The following is a 12,023-nucleotide window of genomic DNA, read 5'->3' as shown; positions in this document are numbered from 1 at the left end:
GATTTCATTTGTGTTTTTCAAATGCCCTGACAGTGCTGGGTATCAGCAGGTGCTCACCTGAAAATTCTAATTTAGATATTTTCAAAATTCACCAGGGGGCAGGGTAGAATTCATGTACATGTTGCTAGTTTTCCATATTCTTTTTCATCCTTAAAGGGTGTACCGTTATCATGCCAGGCCACTCCCAAGGCATGGAAATCCTTCATGTGATGTTTTCTTTAGTCAATTTCATCACACACCATTTTAATTCAATAAAAATCAAACTATTCCTGCTCCTATGATAGAGGTTCATTAGTATTTTCAGCTGATAATAACAAGTTTTTCATTTTGCAAGACTCTGCTAAATGGATCTATTCTGAATAAAAAGTTGGAATATATTTGTGCTGTTATTTAGTACAGCAGAACATTTCGTGTTAGAAATGGTTTATGATGGTTTTCCTTTTGCAGTAGCTTTGAAGTTGAAAAAGTAGTGATTGCAAAGAAAGACATTGCAAATATTTAATTCATACCCTGCAAATGTAGAGGCATCCAATATGGATGTGTTTTATATCCTATTGTAAAAGCAGGTATAGTATATAGGGAAAAAATGGTTGTGTGTGAGGTATTGTAATCCAAACTTTGAAATTATGTACTTTCTCTTGCAGGCATCAGATTTGCCTCACTGGGAAACAGGAGTCTTGAAGAGCTGAGGTGTGACCAGAAGTTTATTTCTTTAGCTTTTTTTTATTAGTGCATATGAATTAAGTAGTCCTGCTAGTCAAGTAGTCCTGCTAGTCTGTATATTGTCAGACTACACAACCTCACATGCTCTTGCAGTACATTGTCAATGTGTATTGTTCTTCCTGTTTAAGCCTTGAGCTGCTGTATATACTGTACGAACATTTTTAAAAAGGACAGATGTAGTATATTATTCTGTTTGTAGACTCTTTCAAAATTTACTATGTATGTATGATGGATAAAACAGGGTAGGATGAATTCCACAGGATTATAAGGATTTTACAATCATTTTTTGGCTTGGCCCATTATTCCAGTCCTCCAGTGTTACTGTAATTCTCTGGATCTTCCTCTTAAATGCTGTAAATGTAATAGAACTGACCATTACAGGGAGCATCTGGAGAGGCAGACGAGGGAGACCCAGAGACTACAGGAGGAGGTGGAACAGGCCACTAAACTCACCATGGAGAAGATTAGTCGCTCATTTGGAGACCCAGCTCCTCGACCCACCAGCAGCCTCAACGTCTCACTAGGTAAGAGCACAGAGCTCAGTCTGGCTGGCTTAGTGTCAGCAGTATTTATAGACACCAACTCTGCACCTAAAACTCTTTTCTCTTCTACCTGTATCTCCTGGAAAACGTGTGTTCATCGCCGAAACGAACCATCATCAAGCTAGCCAGACAGAGAACAGAAAATAATAACCATTTACAAGAAAGGCGATGATAATCAAATTGTGACTTTTATGCCTTGACTGGACAATATTGTGAACCATTATAACCAGATACAGTACCTTGTCTCCATCACCTGCAGACACAGCTCAAATTCATGTGGGCCGAACCGTTCTTCCCGTTGTTTATGAAAAACATGAGCTTCCTGTATCGGCAGTGTTGCCTGTTCAGCATTGCTGTAGGATGCAGGAGGCCGAACATCCTGTTACTGCAATAAAACAATGAAATGTTGGCCGGTGTTGTTAGAAATGCCTTCTGAAAAGAAAGGGTGCTTAATGTTTACCATTGGCTAGCAAATTTTACCTCCTACTCTGCAATGGTGGTCACTTGCAAAAATATCCAAACCAAATCAAATCCAAAGACAAAACCACACTAATTCTACTTTGCATAAGTAGAGATGTCTCTAACAGAGTCTTGCCAGGTTTTTTCAAAAACACTGAAAGTTCAGAAGCATCTTCCAGTAGTTGCCTATTACACACCAGTTCTATAATTCTGAGTGTTCACTGTGAGGGGATGCCTTGTTGCTTTCTAATAAGGGGTTTAGAAAAAAATGAGAATAGTGGTCTGTCTTTCTGAGAAATGGCATACCGTAGCTTTTATCACAGGAGCTGTTATACATCAATGGGGACAGATGTATAACATGCTCTTGCATTGCCCTCTCAAGATACCATTTCAGAGGTGAATGGCCAGGATGTGCTGACTTCAAGTGGGCAGTCTGCTGGCCTGTCCCTGAGGTACGGGCTGGAGCTGGAGGCGCTGCGCCGGAGCTGTGGTTTTCCTGGGAAGGATCTTCTGGAGAAGGCCCTGGAGGAGTATGGCCAGCAGGTCAAGGAGCTCCAGAGGAGACTGAGTGAGGTCAGTGCAGGGATCCCACAAGGGCCGCTCTCTGGCAGCCAGCATGTGTGAAATGTTGCAATGTGGAAGGAGAATCTCCGCTAATTAAGCTTGTGTTAGGTGAAGGTGAAGGGGCTGTCCTAAGAACGTTTTAACTTAATGTGTCAGAATCCAGATATGGTTGATGCAGAATCTGTTAAGAAAAAGAGTGTTTGAAGAAAAAGCATTACAGTATAGTGTAGAAGGATAAAAACAGATTTTCATACTTGCATAAAGCTGCACAGCTTTAGTTCATTAAAGTTTTAACCTGTTTGACATAGTCATTCTGTCCATTCAATAATACAAGTCAATAAGGTTAATGGAAACTGTCTTAATGTGTTTGTACTCTTGATAAGGATTACAAGCTTTGAAATGAATTAATACCTTTACATTTAGTGCTGTTAACATGATATACCCATGCACCGATAATAAAATTACATAAATGTAATATTTAAAGTTATGCTTCTAGTTTCAATCTACTGGTCATAGAATGATACTCTCAATTAACATGTTGCAGTCCTTTTACAAAGCAATATGAAAATTTGACATTTAAAGGCAAGTTAAAACCTTGATCTGCTTAAGAGTCTTTTGGACAAAGAATGACACTGAAGCTGTGAAGCTTGAGTTATATAGTGGACATTATAGGTCTTGTATTTTTTTTAAGAGCAGGTTCGTTAGGCACATTGTCAGGGCCAAACCTAAGGCAGGTTGTAAGAATGCCAGTAAGCTAAATTCCTCGTTTCACCTTGTTCAGGATGAAAAGTTCCCAGCCAAAGCTATTTTCTGATCCATGCCTGTGGTTTATCTGCTCTGAGGGGTATTGGTTCAAAATGCCTGTGGTGTTCCACTCCACTCCACAGTAGGCTGCAACACTCTGCAGGGCTGTTTGTTCAGCTGGGTTGTTATTGGAAATATCCCTGGATATGAAGAATAGCCCTACTTTGTTGTTATCGCTGTTGTTTCAACAACTGTCCACATGCTTTTAAACTGACCGTGTAGAGTGTAAGAAAAGGGAGTGGATCTACAGTATGTGGCGTATTTAAGAGAACAATGACATAACATTGAGGTGTGTCTGATAGATTGCAGTGAGTATTACGTTTGTTCATGTTATTGTTTTTCCCCATAGCTCTGTTAGGTTCTGACCAAGGTTTCCAGTGCCACTTACCAGATCATGGTTTTCTAATTAGCAGCAAGGTGTAGCTACTGTATGTAATAAGAAGTTACAAACATTACTATTAAAATAAAAAACCTATCATGTTTTTTTATATGTAACAAAAGTGTGTTAGGTGATTCAGAAACCTTATTCTTATATTATTGTGAAAGGTTGTGCTAAATAGCTTATAATACTGTACAGTATTTGAAAACCTGTATTTTTGCCAGAAACGCACATGATTTTTTGTGTGTTTGCAAACATTGTCTGTAAAAAGTTTGTGATCAGCTTCTGTTGGCTGTTATATTAATATTAATCACAGGACAACATATCTAAAGAGTAAGAACATATTTGTTGGGCTTAATGTTGTTTTCATGGTGACAGTAGTTTGATCTAATTGTGAGCTTCTCAAGTTTCTTTTAGTTTCCTGCTGGCTTCATGGGCAAGTATGTGATCGATTTGGCTACGTGGTGGAGGAGGAGATAGGGCTCTGAATTTATACTGGAAAGATCGCAGCTGTGGGCTCAGATCCCAGATACCTGTGGGTTCAGATCCCAGCTGGGACAGTGCAGTTGTACGTCTGACAATGGTACTTCACTGAGCTTGCTTCAGCGAAAAACACTCCTCTTTATAAATGTAGAGCTCACATGGATAAAAAAGTCAGCCAAATCATTAGTCAGAGAGATAAATAACATTCATGATTTATTTAAAATGATCTATTTTAATGTATTGCAGACATGTGAACTTCATGAACAGCAAAAGTTCCATTTTCGTCAGTCCATCATTAAACTGCAGACCAAGCTGCAGGAGAGTCAGATTGAGAAAGATGCTCTGGCTGATATCAGGTAAAGGAGCGAACCGATCCGTGTCTTCTGTTTCGGTAATACATAATCAAGCGCACTGAAACACCGTGATCTAAGTGCATCCTGAGCTTTGAGTTTCAAATGTTTGTGTGTAGGACATTCTGACTTTCTGACTGATTACGACATACATTATTGCAGTTGGTAAAGTATAGTGTCCCTGCCTGCTTAGGAGGGACAAAATGTGTTATCTTCAGTTTTCAGTAAAAAAACATTTTCTTAACATCAACATAATACCTTCTTTCTCTCATTGAATCACTTGAAAACACAGGAAAGTCTAGTGGAAATACCTTGGGACTATGTGAATACAATTTAACACAACTTGCCTTCTTGAGAAACATGGATCTGAACATTTAAGAACATTTAAGAATGGATACAAACCTGAGAAGGCTATTCAGCCCTTGTAGCCCATTTGGGGAAAATGGATCCTTCCTCACAGTAATACCTTCTGCTCGCTGATGAGGAGCACTAGTGTAACATATTAGCTGGACTGTATCAAGATGTCAGAATGTTACAAACTCACAAGCTTAAAAGGGAACATTGCGGCCGCATTAAGTTGGTCATGCCTGTGACAACATTGTGAGTAATGCTTTATGCCCATCTCCTGGAGTCCACAGGCCACAATGTATCCGTACAAAGTAGTTCAGGTGGGGAGCTGCGTCAGCATGCATAGGCTGCAAAGGAACAAGTAACAGGTTTATTCCCTACTGAAAAGAGAAGAAAGAGAACACAACGTTTCGGCTGTGGAGCCTTCTTCAGGTGATGGAAGGCTCCACGGCCCAAACGTTGTGTTTTCTTTCTTCTCTTTTCATCATGGAGTAAACCTATTACTTGTTCCTTTGTATCCGTACAAAGCTGCAAATGTTTTTAGCTCCCGCCAGGTTATTTAGTTGGCCACAGTCTCTTCTTCCCCCCGCTGACTGTCTCTACAGGCAGAAGGAGTCCAGAGGCCAAGCGGAGCTGATCAACAAGCTGCAGGCCTCGGTCAGGGAGCTGGAGGCGGCCAGGCTGGCCCAGGAGCAGGAGATGCGGGAAGCCGCCAGCAGGGCGGAGCCGCTGAGCCGGAAGAGAGCGGCCCAGGACAAAGCGCTGCAGGAAGTGCGCTCTGAGCTGCTGGCCCACGAGCAGCGCAGTGGCACGAAAGCCTACGAGAACGAGGTCACCGCCACCCTGCACGACCAGAACCTGGGCACCATGCTGGGAAAGGTGCTCCGCGCCCTGGAAGCAGAGAACGCCGCCCTTCGAGAGAGAGTCCTCCCTGTAAGTCACTGGACGAAGGACACGAGCTCGGCAGTGGGTTGCTGCCTACAGCCTGCTGATGACTTATTGCGGCGCCTTTATTCACCTGCAGTGTTTCCTGCATCCGTGCCCTTTATCATAGATTAAAGTATGTCTCAAATCTGTATCCTCTTCTGTCCCAGTCTATTAATGGGTTTAATAGAAAGTGAACCATCCACTGGAGTTAAAACTGTAACAGCGTTCAGCCTAGTGCACAATCTAAAAAAAGAATCGTGCCGTTTAAACACCAGAATTGTTATATAATGTTTTTTTATAAATTTAGACAAAACATTGGAGTTATATTTATGCTGTATTGAATTTAAACTTGAAAATTGCTACAGATAACAGTGGTTTTAAATACAGTTTGCACAGAAAATGTACTTAAAGGAAATTTTACTGGTCAAGGTACAATTAGTAGATAATACCTTTATCTGCCTGTAAAGCTCTGGTTATAAAAACCTTTAATAATCACATTATTATTATCTAAAAGTGGATGATTATCCTCTTGTGCTTGTCCAGTAAATATTTAGTGGCTCCAGCAAGAGCTAAAATATTGGAGTTAAGCTCTTTATGCAGGGTTTCGTCACTGTGTACATACTGTACAATACAGTATAGAATTTTCGTGTCTTTAAAGAAAGGTTTAATGTTTATTTCTTATTTTAATTCTCATAATATTTTAATATCCAGTTCAGGCTAGTAAAATGAGCATTAATGCTCTATCTTTCTGATATTTGCTGGATATTGTTTTATTTCATTTTGGATGATGTTCATGGCAGGCTCCGGCTAGCTCTGTTGGTGGAGCATGAGACTCATAATCTCAGGGTAGTGGGTACGTGTCCCCCGTCGGGGGCCAGGTCCTCCATGTTAAGGGTCGGGCACAAGGCTAACAGCCCTGTCCTGTAAAACACTACTGTTACAGTAACAGCAACAGGATGTGGCTGCCCCTGCATGCCAGAAGGCATAACGGGCAAACATCCATCCATCCATCATGGCATATCGTTGCGTAATTTACAGTTTACGTTTCGAAAACCTATTGATGAATGTGGTTTTGAGCAGGCGTGAGGTGGGTCCATTTTGACAAGGGGAAATCCCTGCTCACAAGCAGCACCGCTTAATGGCAGAGTAAGGAACAGCCGCAGAAGTGTGCTAGTGTTCATAGTGGTAACTCAGTCATACACAGAAGAGGCAGTCAGATTTTGTCCTGATTTAAACACATCGATCCCCTCAAAACAGGCATCTGTATGAACAGTAAAAAAGAGGCTTATTAAAAAAAGAGGATTATTTAAGTATGTCACTGAGCATCTGATCGCTAAAAATGTGCATGTGATTGTGGGATCAGAAATCAAGTCTGGTTCAAACTATTTAAGCTATTTCTTTCTTTACCTTGCCATTCCTTGCAGGTGAACCTGTACACTCTCCAGCTTGACTTATTTATTAGCTATACCAGAATCCTGACAGTTCTCCCTCAAATTATGAAAGCAGTGATGCTGTTATGAGTGACAGATAGACACATGGTGTTGATAGATATGTGCAAACTGTGGGAATACAATAGTCAGCCTTGCAGAGAACACAGACCAAAGAGAAAATCGCTGTAGTAGAACTGGAGCGAGTTATTTCTGGGTAACTCACCTTTTAGGGGAAGTGTCATTTGCAGGCGTTGTAAATTAATTATATCAATTTATTTCAGTGGGGATTTGATATTTCCATCAAAACTTGTTCACTGGCAGGTGGCAGAGCAGTTGGAGGCTGAGAAACGGGAGGCGCAGCTCAAAGCAGACCTGATTGTGAAGCAGCACCAAGAACGGTAACAGCAGTCAGTGTGCTTGTGGAGGGAAAGGTGTGAATTCGTGAACGGATGTACAGATGATTCAAAACTCAAAGAGAAGTTGGGAAAGATAAAAAACTAATATCCTCAATGATAGTTGAATGAATTGATGAGAAAAAACTCCATCCACCTTGGGAGACACAACACATAGTGAAGATCAAGACTTTGTGGCCATATGTTCAGTGTGTTTTTCCATGTTTAACCTACCTTGCTGTTTTCATCATGGATTTATCAAGCACTTTAATAATCAGACAGGCAACACTACCAGTTGTGCTTTGAATCTCCAGTTCATTCAGATTTTCTCTTTGGAGAAAATGGGTCCCAAACATATCAGTTGCTGTTTTCAGTGGGTTTGTCTTTTGTTTCCCCCAGAATGGAGCAGCTCATTCTCAGCCATGAACAGGAGGTGGCAGCATTGTCTGAGAAGCTGAGTAGTGCTCGCTGTCAAGCCACAAGCATCCAGAGGCAAATGGACATTGTACAGTAAGCAGAGGCACTTCTTCCAATCACTGATTGTCCTATTGGATGTTGTGAGGAGCAGCAAGGCTCAAATCTGGGACTCCTTCCATGCTTTAATACACTGTAACTCCATAGAAAGCAGTTAAAATGTTGACTGATTTACCTAGACTTGCTTTTATTAAGTCTAAAAAAAGGAAGACCCAGGCAGGCAATGTAACCAAATCTGAGTTCTTATTACTAGTAATTAACTGTTGTATGAATTCTCACCCAGCTGTTGCCAATGCAGGACAGTAGTCCTGAACACGCCTCCTGTGTTCCTTCTAGAGAGCAGGCTGCAAACCAGAGCTCCATGTACCTCCATCAGGTCACTGACCTGGAGTCCACAGTCTCCCACCTGCGCTCTGAGCTGCGGGAAGCCAAAAGGACGTATGAAGACAAGGTTTGTTTACGGCCCCCCGGAACACAAAACGCAGATCAGTCAGTCGTGCAGACTAATTGTGCGTGGCAACAAAAGAGACAACAAAACATGAACATCGGCTGCTGATACTGCTAAACCACCTCAACACTGTGGATCGACCTGAAACTCTGTGGGTGGTTTACAGCAGAAGCACAAGCATTGATCTTCGGGATTGACTGGTACCAAATGCTGATATTGGATAACTCGGTATCTACCAGTATCGACTCCTGTTGTCATTTATGAAAATGCTGCTTTAGTTCAGGACCCATACTGTGAGATTTTGCGGACGTTGTGATTAACTCCACCACTTCACAGTAGCGGATTGTTACACAAACAATAGTTTGTCTGTGTGCGTGCCTTTTCTGTGTCTCTTAAATATTTGCAGAGCATGCTGAAAACTGCTGGTGGGAGAACTAACTTTTCTGTTGCCTGCATTTCTGTTCTCCAGAATGGGAGAAGTTGAAAACAAAAGAGCAAGTCTACCTCTGTTACTGCGCTTGAATCACCTTTTGCCCTGCGACAATGTCTTTGTTCATTTGCTATTAACAGAAAATGCTCTGCCACCACGTGTAAATATGATTTACTATAAAGTGATGGATGTTTTGATCTACTTAAATTCTACACAGAGTCAAGTGACAAAAGAATGATACTAATATGGATGTGCGCACAGAAGCCCGTTTAACCGACTTGGATCACGTGTAGGAGCCCCTCTTCTCCCAGAGATAGAAGGAGAAAGATGGTGTCATGTAAGAATGCAGCTGAAGCTGTGAGGCCGAGGAATGCGACACTGATCGCGGTGGGCAGTGGTCTGGCAGGAAGGGATTGGCTGGAGCCCAGCCCTGGCCAGCGGATCCCAGTGGGATAGGTTTTCTGGACTGCGCGTGCTGCGCGGGGTGATCGGAACATGCTTGTCTACATTATTCATTATCTGGACGAGTGGCTTGCTTGTATTTTTAGTTTTGCACAGCTGTTGCGCTGCAGCGTCCTTTATGCTCATCTCTACCATTCTGAAAAGGGGGATACAGGAATGCCAAAAATAATACACTTGGGGGGGGGAAAAAACATACGTGTGGAAATGAAAGCTGTACTTAATAGTTAGAAAGGATTATCTTTACCTTGTGTTTTATTTCTGAGTATTAACAGTCTTTACACACCTTTACAGCTGCTGCTATACCCTGTCTGTTGGTAAAATGGATTAAGTTTGAAGTTTGTAAGTTAAACGTCAACATCTAGGTGCCGCAGTTGGAGAATCAGTTTTATCTTTAATGATCCAAAAGCTTACATCTCAGAATTTAGAGATCTGAAATTAAAAGTCCCACCTTGCAAAATATAAACTGTTATGGTGTGCTGTGGAGTCATCCGTAAAGTTTACACAAAGATGTCACTTTTCTCCTGACAGCAGCTACCAGCTGTCCTTTTGATGAATGATCAATGTTTCCTTCATTATTTTTTATGTATTTTTCAGGATGGTCAAAAATAATTTGCAAGGCATACATTTAATACTGTAAACAAGGAAAGATTTTGTTGGTATATTTCCCAATGGTTTGCATGTATCTGAATACAGTTATAGACTGCAACAAATGCTTTAAAAACAAGTGAATGGCGGGTCTCGTTTTCCATGGCAGATGATGTGTGTGTATGTACTGTATGCATCGAAATTCACTTTGCCTGCCTGTGATCTCAGTGATGGTGTTGTGACCTCTGACATGCCCTGCGGCAGGTGGAGAGCCTGGAGAAGAAATTGATTTTGGCTTGCTCGGAGGCAGAGGCTGCCCAGTGCGAAAGAGATCAATACAGCCAGGAGTCTGGGGACCTCGATTCGCAGCTCTGCCAGCTGATGGTGCGTGGATCTCCTTGTTCATGTAATTCCTTACTCCTTCGCCGCGCTGGAGAGGCTGTGAATTACGTCGCTTGATCCCATGTTTCCTTCAGAGCCCTGTTCTGTGTGCTTCAAACCCCACTGCTGATAAAATCAAAATGCGGCACACACTCTGTTCACAGCATGTCTCCCTCATTTTAGCACGTGAGAAAAATAATACAAACCAGGAAATGCAAACAAGTGATAATGACTCTGGAGAATACTTTTTTTTTAATGCAGATCCTTTTAATTTTTAATTTGGATTTTTTAAGGATTTAAAAACATTCCTTAAATGTTGTGGTTAAGCGTGCGCAGGCGATGACGTGGGTGTTAACTTTGCAGACTAACTTACACAAGGCCCAGGAGGAGCTGAACCTGGAAAGGGAGCAGAACAAGCGTCTGTGGGACCGCGACACGGGGAACAGCATCGCCATCGACAACCTGCGACGGGAACTGGATGAGAGGAGCATGGAGGTGCAGCGTTTGGAGGCCTTAGTCAAGTCTCTGAAGGAGGAGTGCCGGGTGCAGGTGGAACGCCAGGTGAGGTCACCTCTGTTTTACTTAATGCTGCTCTGTGGGCTTATTAAACCTGTTAATTTGATTTGGCTCAAATTGAGTGATAAATCGCATTCAGGGAGCTCACTGAGAGAATAGAGGTGCAGTATTTGGTCTCTGAAGGAGGAGTGCTGGTGCAGGTAGAACGCCAGGTGAGTTCATCCTGTGGTCGCCTCTTTTTCTTAACTAAACCTGTTCATTTTATTTGGCTCAGATTGAATGTGATTTGGAATGTGTAATGAAGAATGGGGTAATATTTAACAACATGCTTTTTAAACTTGTTCTTCTCTTGTCCACGTTTAAAAACCCACCTTGTGTGAATACTGTTCATTTCCTTGGGGTTTTTTTTTTTCTCCAAACAGCTGAAAGCAGAACAGGGTAAGAATGAGAAGATGGAGGAGGTGGCGAACCTGTGCAAAGAACTGGAGGTCACCAAAGACCTGCTGCGCCGGGCCGGGGAGGAACTGAAGAGTGACAGGGCGGTGCTGGAGGAGCGGGCCAGGGCGCTGGAGGAGACCGAGCTGGACAGGAAGAAGCTGCAGCTGCTGCTGGCGGAAAGGGAGGGGGAGCTGCAGCGGAGGCACGAGGAGGGGCAGCAGAGCAGGGCCCGGCTGGAGGGGACCGTGGCCAGCCTGCGGGGTTCGCAGGCGGAGGCGGAGGCCCTGAGGCTGAAGCTGAGCGAGAGGGACAAGACGGTGGACATGCTGCGGCAGCAGATGGACAGCGTCACGCAGATAGCCGGCCAGCACAGCCGCACCACGGAGACCCTGCACAGCGAGAGGGTGCAGCTGCTCAACGAGCTCAACGGACACAAACTGGACATCCAGCAGCTGAAGGTCGGGGCTTGTTAGAGCTGATCATTTTTAGGTCCCGTGGAGTATTGAGTAGATTTGGTCCATGGGTGTGGATACTCATAAGGCTAGTAGTTTTGCATTTCCAGCTTTCATAAATAAAACAGAAGTCCAACACGCTACATGCAATCAGTACGGTTGTAATGGGAAGATTCTTTTCAGAGATTGTTAAAAAAAAGGCAGTTGTAGGTAGCAGCAAAAAGAAAAGAATATAGAGTAGTATTTTGTAAAAGGATGCATATCACCTTAGGCTCATAACTTTAAAACTCTTCTTCCCAGCATGCCAGTTTTCAATTCTCTTCTTCTTCAGCATGCCAATTCTGTAACACGAAGACAGCCATCTGCTGTCGCCACAAAGGTTCAGGAATGTACTGAGTTTTCTAAAAACGCCTGTAGCTTGAAAAACAGTTATTTG

General features: G+C 42.7%; 1 protein-coding gene across 3 annotated transcripts in view; it reads left to right on the top strand.

Annotated features, from left to right (window-relative positions):
- The window catches only part of LOC148837381 (coiled-coil domain-containing protein 158-like), a 29,254-nt gene that overhangs the window by 2,378 nt on the left and 14,853 nt on the right, over positions 1–12,023 (top strand). For all 3 annotated transcript variants that reach the window (XR_016090808.1, XM_088910513.1, XM_088910514.1), the window contains exons 3-13: positions 645–690; positions 1,105–1,247; positions 2,107–2,297; positions 4,201–4,310; positions 5,258–5,585; positions 7,331–7,407; positions 7,801–7,911; positions 8,212–8,326; positions 10,065–10,184; positions 10,545–10,742; positions 11,120–11,593. Coding sequence is in view for 2 of the 3 variants with exons in the window: in XM_088910513.1 (XP_088766639.1) it covers positions 645–690; positions 1,105–1,247; positions 2,107–2,297; positions 4,201–4,310; positions 5,258–5,585; positions 7,331–7,407; positions 7,801–7,911; positions 8,212–8,326; positions 10,065–10,184; positions 10,545–10,742; positions 11,120–11,593 (1,913 nt within the window). In the remaining variant the exon portion in view is untranslated. The remainder of the gene's footprint in view (positions 1–644; positions 691–1,104; positions 1,248–2,106; positions 2,298–4,200; positions 4,311–5,257; positions 5,586–7,330; positions 7,408–7,800; positions 7,912–8,211; positions 8,327–10,064; positions 10,185–10,544; positions 10,743–11,119; positions 11,594–12,023) is intronic.

This window comes from Atractosteus spatula, chromosome 3 (assembly GCF_055471065.1).
Source record: "Atractosteus spatula isolate fAtrSpa1 chromosome 3, fAtrSpa1.hap1, whole genome shotgun sequence".
NCBI lineage: Eukaryota > Metazoa > Chordata > Actinopteri > Semionotiformes > Lepisosteidae > Atractosteus > Atractosteus spatula.
This window is presented reverse-complemented; position numbering and strand designations above follow the sequence as displayed.